This window comes from Eucyclogobius newberryi, unplaced genomic scaffold, assembly GCF_026437365.1.
Source record: "Eucyclogobius newberryi isolate DKJ021-1_F unplaced genomic scaffold, fEucNew1.0.hap1 SCAF_13, whole genome shotgun sequence".
Lineage (NCBI taxonomy): Eukaryota > Metazoa > Chordata > Actinopteri > Gobiiformes > Gobiidae > Eucyclogobius > Eucyclogobius newberryi.
The window spans coordinates 4,848,572-4,861,044 of NW_027315757.1; the positions used below are offsets into that span (position 1 = coordinate 4,848,572).

The 12,473-nt window shown below is 43.0% G+C and overlaps 1 protein-coding gene across 1 annotated transcript in view; it reads left to right on the forward strand.

Moving 5' to 3' along the window:
- The first annotated feature begins 1,917 nt into the window (after positions 1-1,917).
- Positions 1,918-12,473, forward strand: part of cog1 (component of oligomeric golgi complex 1) — a 45,042-nt gene continuing 34,486 nt past the window's right edge. Inside the window, exons 1-3 of the mRNA XM_072442278.1 lie at positions 1,918-2,250; positions 6,469-6,716; positions 8,382-8,563. Of these exons, the coding sequence (XP_072298379.1) occupies positions 1,939-2,250; positions 6,469-6,716; positions 8,382-8,563 (742 nt within the window). The 5' untranslated portion in view covers positions 1,918-1,938. The remainder of the gene's footprint in view (positions 2,251-6,468; positions 6,717-8,381; positions 8,564-12,473) is intronic.

Below are 12,473 nucleotides of genomic sequence, written 5' to 3' on the forward strand. Positions count from 1 at the left end.
TGAAGAAAGTTCCCATATGTGAATTGTTTACTGACAATGGCAATAAAACTGATTGTGATGACGTGGTGAGGGGCCCCCAAAAATGTTTTCGCTTAGGGCCCCCTGAAGGCTTGGGCCGGCCCTGCACGTCACTGTATGTTCTGTTATTAAACCTAAAGATCCAGTTTTACGCCTGTAGCTCGCTCACGGCATCTCGACCTGTTTACGTCACCTACACGGTCACCGCTCTGACCAATCAGTGCACGAGCTGGGCTAGAGCATAGCCGAAGCTAACAGCTTAAAATGTGTTTTAAAGACAACTGAAGAATCTTAAAATTAGAAAAAGTCAATGACCCAAAAATATGTAAGAATTGCCTCTAAATCCGACATTTTTTAAAGCTGTAGGCGCCCTGTCAGCTGTAGGCCCCTGTCAGCCGAACACGAGCAGTTTCTCGTTACATTGCGCTCTAGGGAAAAAAAGCTTTCTGGGCCGCACGATCTCTTTGGCTGCAGTACCAATGGAGTGGCCACTGGGGATGGTTGCGACATGCTGCGGCTAGCCATACCCTATCCAGATAATATAATAGATCCATGGACAGCACTTGTGAAAGCAATGATTGGAAACATTTGTGGAAAGCACAAAAACAAACAATTCCGTGTTCGCTCATTTCCTCATCGGAGCCAGGCCATGGAATGAATAGAAGCCAACGCCCCACCCTGTCTCCCTCATCTGACGAGTTAATCTAACCAGTGAGATAAACTCGGACATGGGAACCAGAAGTTCAGCTCAACATGTTGGGACAGAATAAGGGAGTTGTTAGCCAACTTATGTTAATTAATTTACATCTCTTGATAGGGAGACAAGCTATCACATTTTTACAGATGAATCAAATGGGACAGATATGAGAGGTAATGAGATGCAGATAATTTAGCAAAAGAGGCCCTTCTCCAGAATGAGGTTGAATACAACATTTGTTTTGGGAAGCTTGAGTTCATCAGCCTTTTTAAGAGTTTAGAGGATAAACAGTGGCAAAAGAAATGGGATAAGGAAACTAAAGGGAGGCACTATTTTGGTTGTCAACCCTTAATTTGAAATAGCAGACTTTTGTTGTCATCTAAAATAATTAATCAAGTGAAAATAATACGGATGAGTCTGGGGCATTGTGGGCTTGCAGCCTATCTAAAAATATTAGGTCAACGTTAAACTGGTTATATTCTACTTCTTCTTCTATGGTGTTTTATGGCAGCTGGTATCCAAGCGTTACGTTACCGCCAGACTTTGCGCTTTAGACTTTATTCTTCTTCTTCAGACTTTATTCTTTAGACTTTGTTCTTGTTGTTGTTGTTGTTGTTGTTGTTGTTTTATGGCGGTTGGCATCCGAGTGTTGCATTACCGCCAGACTTTATTCCTCAGACGTTTCGTAGTCCTCAGACTCTGTCGTAGTCCAAAAACGAAGTTTATTTAGACTTTATTCTTTAGACTTTATTCTTCAGTTCAAAGCACATGAGTTCCAAGCCCACGAATTCCAAGCACATGAGATCCTTTTCGTCTTCCTCCACCCCATCTTCTTCTTTGGTGTTTTGTCTTCTCCACTTCCACCTGCCCCTCTTCCTCTTCTTCCTCCTATTCAGTGTGGGCAGTTGGAAACTGTAAAACAGGTCTAATTATCTTGTCCAAAATATAGTGGCACAAGGCAAGATATGTTTAGAGAACTTGCTGGTCTGGGGCTTACCGTTTGTTGTTTTCGTCTGGCTGCAATTCGGTGTTAATTTACAGCAGTGATTACGTTTCTCCTATCCACCTACCTACACTCCAGTCCAGACTATAAAGTGAAATGATCTATACTAATCAGAGGGGGCAGCATTGCGCTTTACCAGCGTACAGCCTGCCGGAATATATTCGAAGAAGAACGCGCTGACGTTGACACAAACACGGAAGTGTGTCGCTTTCTTCAAAGGATGGCGGCGGTGGAGGCTTCGTTTGCTGTGTCCGCGCGCGGCTCCGACATGAATGACCCCGCGCTGCTGTTCGAGCGCTACAGCACCGAGGACATCCGCCTGGTGGAGCGGAGAGTGCGCGGGGACATCGAGCATAAGAAGGAGGAGTTGCGGCAGATGGTGGGCGAGCGCTACCGGGACCTGATTGACGCAGCCGACACCATTCGAGACATGAGACAAAGCTCCGAGAGTGTATTCCGCGCGGTGACCGCCGTGGGACTCTACTGCAGCGGCCTCAAGCCCGGCAATGCCCGGCCTGACAGCACGCAGAGGGTATTTGAAGTTTAACAGCACACTCACACCAGCAGCGACACACTCTTCCTGAGCAGTTTGTCGCCAGCCTTCTACAGGAACGATCCAAACGACCCGGTGCACAGCAGAGTTGTGCCACACGCTGCACTCATGCTTTCGTTATGTGTTGATGGGTGCAATGTGAAGGCTGGTGTATGCTTCTCCGTCAGCCTCGCAGCAGTGCTCACGTAGACCTGAACCATTCGAGCTGCTGTGGCGCTAATCAGGGTCTTCTTCTATTGGGGTTTTATGGCGGTTGGCAATATGTAAAAGTGCATTACCGCCACCTGCTGTAGTGAATATGCTAGTTATAAGTGCTCATACTAATGATAATGAGTGCAAAACAAAACCATATATTATGTAGTTCTTTATATCCTCTAATTAGTTTCGGTTGTAAAAGTTCTCCTTAAGCGCGTTGTCGAGATATTCCCCAGTAATATCAAGGCAAGGCAAGGCAAGGCAAGTTTATTTGTAGAGCACATTTCATACACAAGGCAATTCAAAGTGCTTCACACAGCAGGAAAAATGCATTCAAATCACAAAGAAATTACAGAAATACAATATCAATCCAACAGATTTTCTAAACTAATAAAATCACAAACAAAAGAGAAGAGTGCAACGATAAAAATTAACTACAATAAAATTAACTAAATTAAAAATTATCAATCCAACTGATTTTCTAAACTAATAAAATCACAAACAAAAGAGAAGAGTGCAAAGAAAAAATCCCTTCAGTCATATGCGCAGCTAAACAAAACTGTTTTTAGCTTAGATTTGAACATTGTCAGAGTAGAAGCCTGTCTCACATCTTCAGGAAGACTGTTCCAGATTTTAGCTGCATAAAACTGAAACGCAGATTCCCCATGTTTTGTCCTGACTCTGGGCACCCGCAGGAGGCCGGTCCCCGAGGTCCTCAGAGTCCGAGATGGTTCATATGGCACTAACATATCCAAGATGTACTTTGGTGCTAGGCCATGGAGAGACTTGTACACAAGCAGAGCTGCTTTAAAGTCTATTCTCTGAGCCACAGGGAGCCAGTGCAGAGACCTGAGAACAGGACTAATGTGATCATACTTCCTGGTTCTGGTCAGGACCCGAGCAGCAGCGTTCTGGATGTACTGCAGCTGTTTTACAGCTCGTTTGGAGAGACCAGTGAGCAGGCCATTACAGTAGTCTAATCTACTGGAGACAAACGCGTGGATAAGTCTCTCTAAATCTGGTTTTGACACTATATTTTTGATTTTGGCAATGTTTTTTAGATGGTAAAAAGCTGCTGATGTTATTGATTTGACGTGGCTATTAAAGTTCAAGTCTGAGTCCATTATTACCCCCAGATTTCTAATTTGGTTTGTAGGTTTTAGAGCGAGACTCTGGAGGTGACCGCTAACACTTTCTCTTTGTTTCTGTGGGCCAAAAACGATTATTTCAGTCTTGTCTGAGTTCAGCTGGAGAAAGTTGTTTTGCATCCACAAACTGATCTGTTGGATGCAGTGACAGAGTGAATCTACTGGTCCATATTCACCTGCCGATAGTGAAACATAGATCTGAGTGTCGTCTGCATAATTGTGATAGGACACATTTTCACTGCGTATCAACTGACCCAACGGCAGCATGTAGAGGTTGAACAGAAGGGGACCCAGGACTGACCCTTGGGGCACTCCACAGGTCAGGGTCATGTGGTCTGAGACACAGCTACCAATTTCAACAAAGTACTTCCTGTCAACTACCTTTAGTAATCTTTTGGCAGCATCAAAGACCCTGTCAATTCCAACTTCTTATTCAGGCCAACTGAGCAATTAAAAAGAATGGTAATAAATGCCAAGAAGCACTTTTTCTCCAGGTAAAAAGGACCTCCTTTATTCTTTCCCCATTCACCGTCTCCTCACGTTGTCTTGACCCTCTTTCACAGCTTTAGAATATAAGATTTTCTTTCCTTTCCTGAGGTTATCAATCTGCCCTTCCAGTTTTCTTCTTGGACAAACAGGTGATCCAACTCTGTGTTTCCCCTTGCAATGGCAGCACGTTGGCTCTACCTCACGGAGCACTCCACACTCTTCAAATTCACATTCATACTTTCCACAATTTGCACATCTTTCTTCCTCTACAAACCGATGCAACATGGCCATATTCTTGGCAAGCAAAACATCTTTAAGGAGGTTGTTCAAAAGGGCTTATTCGATAGCAGACATTATCCAAAATAATCTTTTCCGGGAGTTGACCTCAAAGTGTTGGGCAGATTGATTTGCTGTCCAGCTTCGCTCCATCCAAAACGCACTTATTACGCTGTACTCCACAAACGGCATCAATATTGAGAAACTTATTTTTTTTAAATGAGAGTGGCACTCCACTTCATCCTCCTAACTCCATCCAGTTCAAAGCATCTGACGGACCAATGTTTAAATCTTTTCAAAGCAAGTACTTTTGCCTGCTGTTTCTTTGTTTTAAGTTTTATTATGATCTTTACTTTCCTTGTTATCCTGAAGAAATGTACGTCTCCAATCTCCCTACCCACAATCTTGCCAACCTCTCATTAGTGGCCACCATATCGACCGTAAATGCTTCTTCTCCTCAACAATCTTCACTTGAAATCAATTTATATTGCTTCTTTTTGTTTTAGTTTTTGAATTTCGCTCTCGTCACTATTCCGCCTCCCTTCCATCCTCCCTCCGTCCCGGGTAGTGCAGCTCATTGAGGGTAACTATTCAGGGGCCTGGTAGGTTGTGGGAACTAAACTGTTTTATTTTGCATTTATACATTTACTGGCACAATAAGCTATCACATTAGATTTGTGTGCAAACATTTCTGTTTCAAACCTCAGCAGTTCTAAGTGAGCATAAGTAATAATTTCTAGATAAATTAGAAATAATTATCACAAATTAAACTCTTGAGTGTTGTGCATACAAGAAAGTGCGCACAGCTGTTTTATAATCCTTTATTGTTATCTGAGTGCTCTCCCCAGGATTTTTTAAAGGGATTGTAAATATGACTCATACGGGGTTGCATTTTCCTCCAAGGATGGTTTAACACGCACCCTAAACATACTATTACATGGTGTATAAGCCTAAACATACTATTACATGGTGTATAAGCCTAAACATACTATTACATGGTGTATAAGCCTAAACATACTATTACACGGGGTATAAGTCTAAACATACTATTACATGGTGTATAAGCCTAAACATACTATTACACGGGGTATAAGTCTAAACATACTATTACACGGGGTATAAGTCTAAACATACTATTACATGGTGTATAAGTCTAAACATACTATTACATGGTGTATAGGCCTATCAACCATCAAGAAATGTGAAAATTGGCTTCCCAAAACTTAATGGAATCATGGAAATGATCAACAAAAACACATAATCATTTAAATGTATTACCGATGGACACTGTATAATACACAATCTGAAAATGTGTACAGTTTTAGCTAATTGCAGTATCAGGCTGAACTCATTTGGATAAATCAACTCTTCTTGGCCTTCATCCTTTGGAAACAGGCGTCAAGATCATCAGGGTTATTTGGACCTACAAGTGCCAGGTTCTCAGGTTATCCAGCATCTTTGTTGACGGGGAATTCCTTGACTTGGTCTTTATTCTCCATAAAGTGGAGAACCTCCTCTCACAATCTGAAATTGAGAGCTGACCACATTGAGATTGTTTGCTGCACGCGTCTTGCCGCAAAAAAGGCTTTTCGAACTTTTCTGCGCGAGCCGTGCTGGCGACGGAGGCTCGCTCCCCTGCGCTCCCCCACGCTCCCCTGCGCCCCGCGCTGGCGGCGCCCGCCCCACACCGTTTTAGGGATGGTTTATTTTCTCCCCATGTCAAAACGGATAGCGGGCCATTTTGATTTATCATGTAAGGAATGAATGTACGTAGCGAGACCCCTGTATCTTGTCTGCAGACAGACACTACAAACAATTCTCCTGTATTTGAAAAATAGGTTTTGTGACAAAGAAAGCTCTCAATTGACTAATATGAAATTAATAATATCCATATTTATTATTGTCGAAGTCTTCAGACTGCTTTTTCACCTTTTAAATCTGGAGGAAAAAAAAGTTAAAATTTATCTCGTTAATGATTTGACTAATTGACCAATTATAATCTGTAATGGAAACGCTGACTTGATGACTTTTAAAATTATGATTTGGGCCTTAAATCTGTTTCCTGATTGCTCATATCCTATGTGTGCAGGGGGACCAAACGTGGCAGCAGCAGTTCTTCAGCACTGCGGCTCAGATCGCTCTTCTCCTAGACATCCCGGAGCGGGTGTGGAGCGCTTTGGAGGCCGGGCAGTACCTACGGGCCACACAACTCTACCTACTGAGCTTACACCTGCACAAACAGTTGCAGCTCCAGCCCTCTCCTAGGGCCTGCTACAGCCCCGTCCTGGCCCGTTTTCCCATTCTGGTCCGACAGGTGGCCACCACGGGACAATTCAGGTACCACAACCCCACCTTCAGGATGAGTTGACCTGGGCACCAGGCTTTTGTTTTCGCAGGGTTTTAACTTTAAGACAATGTACAATTTTAAAATGTACTTTTTAAAAAACTTTTTTAAGCATGTTATAACCTAGGTCTCCCAATAGGTGGCCCGTGGGCCAACTCCGGACCGCCAAGCAATATGGTCTGGCCCGCGGCCCAGTACTATTTCATCCCTACTGACCGCCAGAGGCAGTGCATAAAGCACAGGATGATCATCCTTGCACATACACAGGTTGAGAATTAATAACAAAAAAGTCACCTTTGACGTTCCGGTGGCTCACATGACACCGGCAGATCAGTCCCTTTTCACCTTCTCGCATGCAGGTTGTATATGTGGTTGTTGTTGGCTAATATATTGCTGTTTCCACAAATTTGGGTTTGTTTTGCCGCTTGTAGCCTGTTAGCCCTGTGACTGTTGTACAGTCAGTGCTGCAGTTCGCTCGCCCTCCTGGGGCTGCTCAAGTGTGTCAAACCTGTTGCAACTAGGAGTAGGGATGCGTACCGCTACAACGGACCGGATCTGGACTTGTAAAAACGTTTCGGTTCAGGTCCAAAAAAAACGAAACCTCGGTGATTCGGTTCTGGACTCATATAAAATATAGCACTCAAATACTATATCCTTTTTGTTCTAGAATCTAGACCATCTTAAACCTTCCATTGATCGCGAAATTCGCGCTGGAAAACACGTAAACACTGCCATGCGCCGCCGTCAATAGCGCACACGGACCCTAATTAGCGACGCACGCGTCTTCCGGGCACAAGTTGAAGCCCGCGAAATAAGTTTAAAGATGCGAGATACAGCGCGGAACCGTGTATCCACATGTGAATATTGAAGTGACAGCTGGTAAGATCGCTGGCTTTATTTGAACTGTTGTTGTTTATGGATTGCGTGCGTCGTCGCGTGTTAAAGGGGCGGGGGCAGCGTGGTCTGGGTGTAAATATGAATGAAATAACTTGTGTTATGTTGTGGTGTGATGTAGTTGGCATTAAATAAATACTAAGTCAAAGTAATATTGCTTAATTGCTGCATTCATTAATTGGAGTTTATATTTTGTAATAGTATTTTGTATTTGTATTCTACAGTTGTTAAATATGGTCTGGTGTTTAATGCTGCTAATATGATGTATTATTTTGATTTGTTGTGTAAAATATTTTCATATTCTACTTTTGATACTGCTGAGTTGATTGCTTTATAGTGTTTCAAGTTGACTTTTATGCTAGTTTTTGTAACTCTGTTATTTTACACTGTGACTTAATTATTTACACTGGTTTATTGTCTGTTTGAAGGTTTTTACCTGACTTTTGATGCCAATGGGTCTGCAAAATTAAAGAGTGGAAATGTATCTAAAGGCAAAACATTGTATCAGAGTTGAGTTGAGTCTTGAGTTGTTCCTCAAGTAAAACACATGAATGTGTGTTAACTGTTAAGCTATAGTTTAGCAGCTAGCTCGTAGCTAGTAGCTTGTGATTTGTAAGTTGTAGCTTCTGTTAGAGAGAGAGATTCATTCATAAATAAATAAATACCACACTCCATATGGACAAATACATGGCTTAATGTATACTCTTCATATTGCAATGTTGATGAATGAGGACCAGTGCACTAATGTCGTCATCATATTTCAGGTCCAGCATCCTCTTGGACAGCCGCTCGGTGCTGCGTGGCCATGCTGTGTCTGACCAGGCCATTGCTGAGGCCCTGGTGTCCAGCATGCTCCTGGAGGGCAGTTCACCACGCCAGGCCCTCTCCCACTTCCTGTTGGCTCGGAAGGCCTCCATCCAGCAGCTGCTCACCCAGCCCCAGCACGGTAGTTCCACACATGCCTCACGCAGCTTTGCAATACCAATGTTGTCATATTTTTACAACACCATTTAAAGTGTTAAAGGCGTTATAATTTCCATACATTTTTGGACCCCCCCTAGACCAAACTGAGAGTTTTGCCCCTGGTTGGTGCCCTCTATTGGACCATCTGGTAAAAATAAACAGCTAAATATAGCCTAGTAATTAATTTCAGAACATTTGTTCTTCAATGAGAATATACAACTAGTAATACATTCCACATTAAGAACAGAATTAGGATGAAAACCAGGTCTTATTTAACCCCTACCCAGGGCCGGCCCGAGCCTGCAGGGGGCCCTAAGTGAAAAAAAAATTAGGGGCCCCTCACCACATTATCAGAATCAGTTTATTGCCATTGTCAGTGAACAATTCACCTATAGAAACTTGCTTTGACACAAACAAAGCGCACCAAAACACCAGGGCATCCGTTTGCCATCTTGGTTAGTTTATTTTCAGCACCTCAAAAGCTCAAATTTTGATAACTCAAATCCCCTAACTCAACTTGGTATTCCGCTGACATCATCTCTACTCCCTGTACAAATAACACACCTCTCAGAGATGTTGTTGCAAATGTATTTGTGGGTTTTAGGGGTCTACAGCCACATTAGCAGTTTGAATGAATCAACAGTCTGGGGGCTCTCCCCAGAAATGTTCAGACCTTTTTTCGTGTATTCTGGTGTATTTTAATGTGGTCCAGCTGGCTTACTAAGTAAGAGTAAAATGTCGAGGTTGTAATGCTATAAAATTATGATGTGATGAAACTGTGCCAGGAGAAAGTGACTAAAGCCAGTTATTAATACATTAGTATTAGGGATGCGTACCGGTACGCCGGACCGGATTTGGACTTATAAAAAAGTTTCGGATCAGGTCCAAAAAAAACTAAACTGTTAGCAGGGTCCTTTTAGCACAGCGTTCGACATGAGCATTAAATACACTGCAGAATACGTCGTCTTCGTTTTTGTGTGATGACCGCTTCCACACGGGCACACTTCACTTTATTGGTCGCAGGTGCAGGCCATATCTCAGGTATATCAACCACGTGACAACATAAACGCCATGTTATTGGCTGTCAACAACAATCAATAATATATGGGCGGACACTAAATGAGAGCACATCTCAGCACCCGCTCACATTTAAATACTTAATTAGTTCATAATATATAAACATAATAAGGCCTATACACTCTTAACATAAATGGTTCCTTTAAACACCAAACAAACATTTCAAACTTCAATAGTTTTAGTTTAGATGCTGGTTTAGTTAGCACATCTGCAGCCATTTCATTGGTAGATTTAAATAGGCCGTTTTCACATCCATCTGGTGGACTATCAGATTCTCCTGAGCTGCTTTTTGTGCCAACACCCTGATACTTGTCATACTTGAGAAAAAGTCTCGTCATAGTCCACACCCCTCTTTTGACTGTACCCTTTGGCAACATATCGGGCCTTGTATTTGTTTGATCCATCAGGGTTCTTTTTGATTGCATAGACCCATCTACCTCCCACTACATCTTTGCCCTCTGGTAGTGTGGTCAGGGTAAATGTTACATTGTCCTTTAATGACAATGACAGCATCTCTTCGTCCATTGCTTTAACCCATTCTTTTGCGTCTGGTGAGGTTACGGCCTCTTTATATGTTTTGAGGTAACAATAGTCAATATTGGTTTAGTCATCCTCAAAACCACAAACAAAATCACCATAACAATCAGGTTTCTTCCTCTCCCTTTCAGGATATTGCCTTTGCTCAGTACATTTTTCCTCATTTTCCTCATTTTGTTTTTCTTCATTCTTTTTTTGGTTATCATTCTGCTTTGTAACCGCTTCTTGTTTTTCAGCTACTTGTGGACAAACTGGTGTAGTTTTATCCACCTGCCTGTTAACCACAAAATCTTCCTCATCAGCATGTAAATGATAAGTTGTGACAAATGTAAAGCATTAATACAAATCAAATCAAATCAATTTATTTTTGTAAGGCCCAAAATCACAACAACAGTTGCCTCTGAGGGCCACAGGGAGAAATGAATCAACAATGTCTGTGGTGGCGATGAAGTCAGACAATGTCTGTGGTGGCGAGGGAGTCAGACAATGTCTGTGGTGGCGAGGGACGATGTCCCAGGGTCCTCTGTCCTTAGACTCTCCTTCTCGGCCAGAAAAAACTACAAAAAAAACTCTTTGGGAAAAAAGCGTAGAAACCTGGAGGAGTTCCAGTGAAGGAAAGATCCGACTCTCACAGACGGACAGACGGACACGAGGGAGACTGGAGCTGGACCCACTCTTCAGGCAGATGAGGGACCGTCGGAGGCAAACTGGAGCCACTCTTCAGGCAGATGAGGGACCGTCTGAGTCGAGCTGGACCCACTCTTCAGGCAGATGAGGGACCGTCGGAGGCGAGCTGGACCCACTCCTCAGGCAGATGAGGGACCGTCCACACAGGGCAGGGACCACTTCACCAGGAGAGGGGCATCTGGGTCCACAGGTCCTCAGGAGTGAGAGAAAGAAAAAGAAGGCGGTGAACAGTTTGCAAGTGGAATTAAAAAATAAATATTTTTTTATAGAATAAGTAGTCAGAAGAAGAGGATAGTGCTCAAGCTGACATACTTCCCCCAGCATAGTTACTCCTAGGGCAGCGTAGCTAAAGCTGTGGGTTTATGTTTCTGTTCCTAACTAGTCTGACCATAAGCGATTTCGAAGAGGAACGTTTTAAGCCTGGACTTAAATGAAGAGACTGTGTCAGAATATTTAACATGGGTCGGGAGCTGATTCCATAACACAGGAGCTTGATAGCTAAACGCTCTACCTCCTACAGTACTTTTAGAGACTCTTGGGACCACCAGAAGGCCAGCATTCTGAGAGCGAAGAGCTCTGTTTGGATGATATGGTTCTATAGCATCTTTGAGGTAGGATGGGGCCATGTCATTTATGGCTTTGTAGGTCAAGAGTAGAATTTTAAATTTGATTCTAAACTCGACGGGGAGCCAGTGAAGAGACTTCAGCACTGGCGTAATGTGCTCTCTTCTTTTTGTTCCTGTTAGTAATCTTGCTGCTGCATTTTGAACCAGTTGAAAGCTTTTTATGGAGCTTTTAGGACACGCTGCAAGCAGGGAGTTACAGTAGTCTAATCTAGTCGTTACAAATGCATGGATAAGTTTTTCAGCATCGCTTTTAGGCAAATGGAAATAGGCTGTTTTACAAGCTTGATTTATATGTGCTTTAAATGAGAGCTCCCGGTCAAATAAGACTCAAAGATTTCTTACAGTAGAACTAGAGGCTACACTAACATTGTCCAGTGTGGCTATCTGCTCAGATAGACCGTCTCGTAGATGCTTAGGGCCAAGCACAATGACCTCGGTTTTTTCAGGGTTAAGAAGCAGGTAGTTAAGTGTCATAAGTACTAAGACTGTCTACTTGATCGCTCTGATCAGGTTTCATTGATAAATACAGCTGAGTGTCCTCTGCATAGCAGTGGAAGTTAATGCCATGCTTTCTGATAATGTTGCCTAATGGCAGCATATTAGAGTAAACAGAATTGGACCGAGTACCAAACCCTGTGGCACACCGTAAATTACTTTAGAGCATGGTGAGGAGCTCTTGTTTACATTAACAAATTGGTACCTATCAGATAAATAGGATTTAAACCAGCTGAGGGCTGTTCCTCCAACACCTACATCACATTCTAACCTCTGCAGTAGAATGTTGTGGTCAATGGTGTCAAACGCTGCGCTGAGGTCCAACAGAACCAGGATTGAGACCAGTCCATCGTCAGCGGCTAATAACAAATCATTTGTGACTTTAACTAGTGCAGTTTCAGTGCTGTGGTGGGCTCTGAACCCTGACTGGAAAACTTCAAATAAGTTATTGTCCTGCAGGTGGCGACAAAG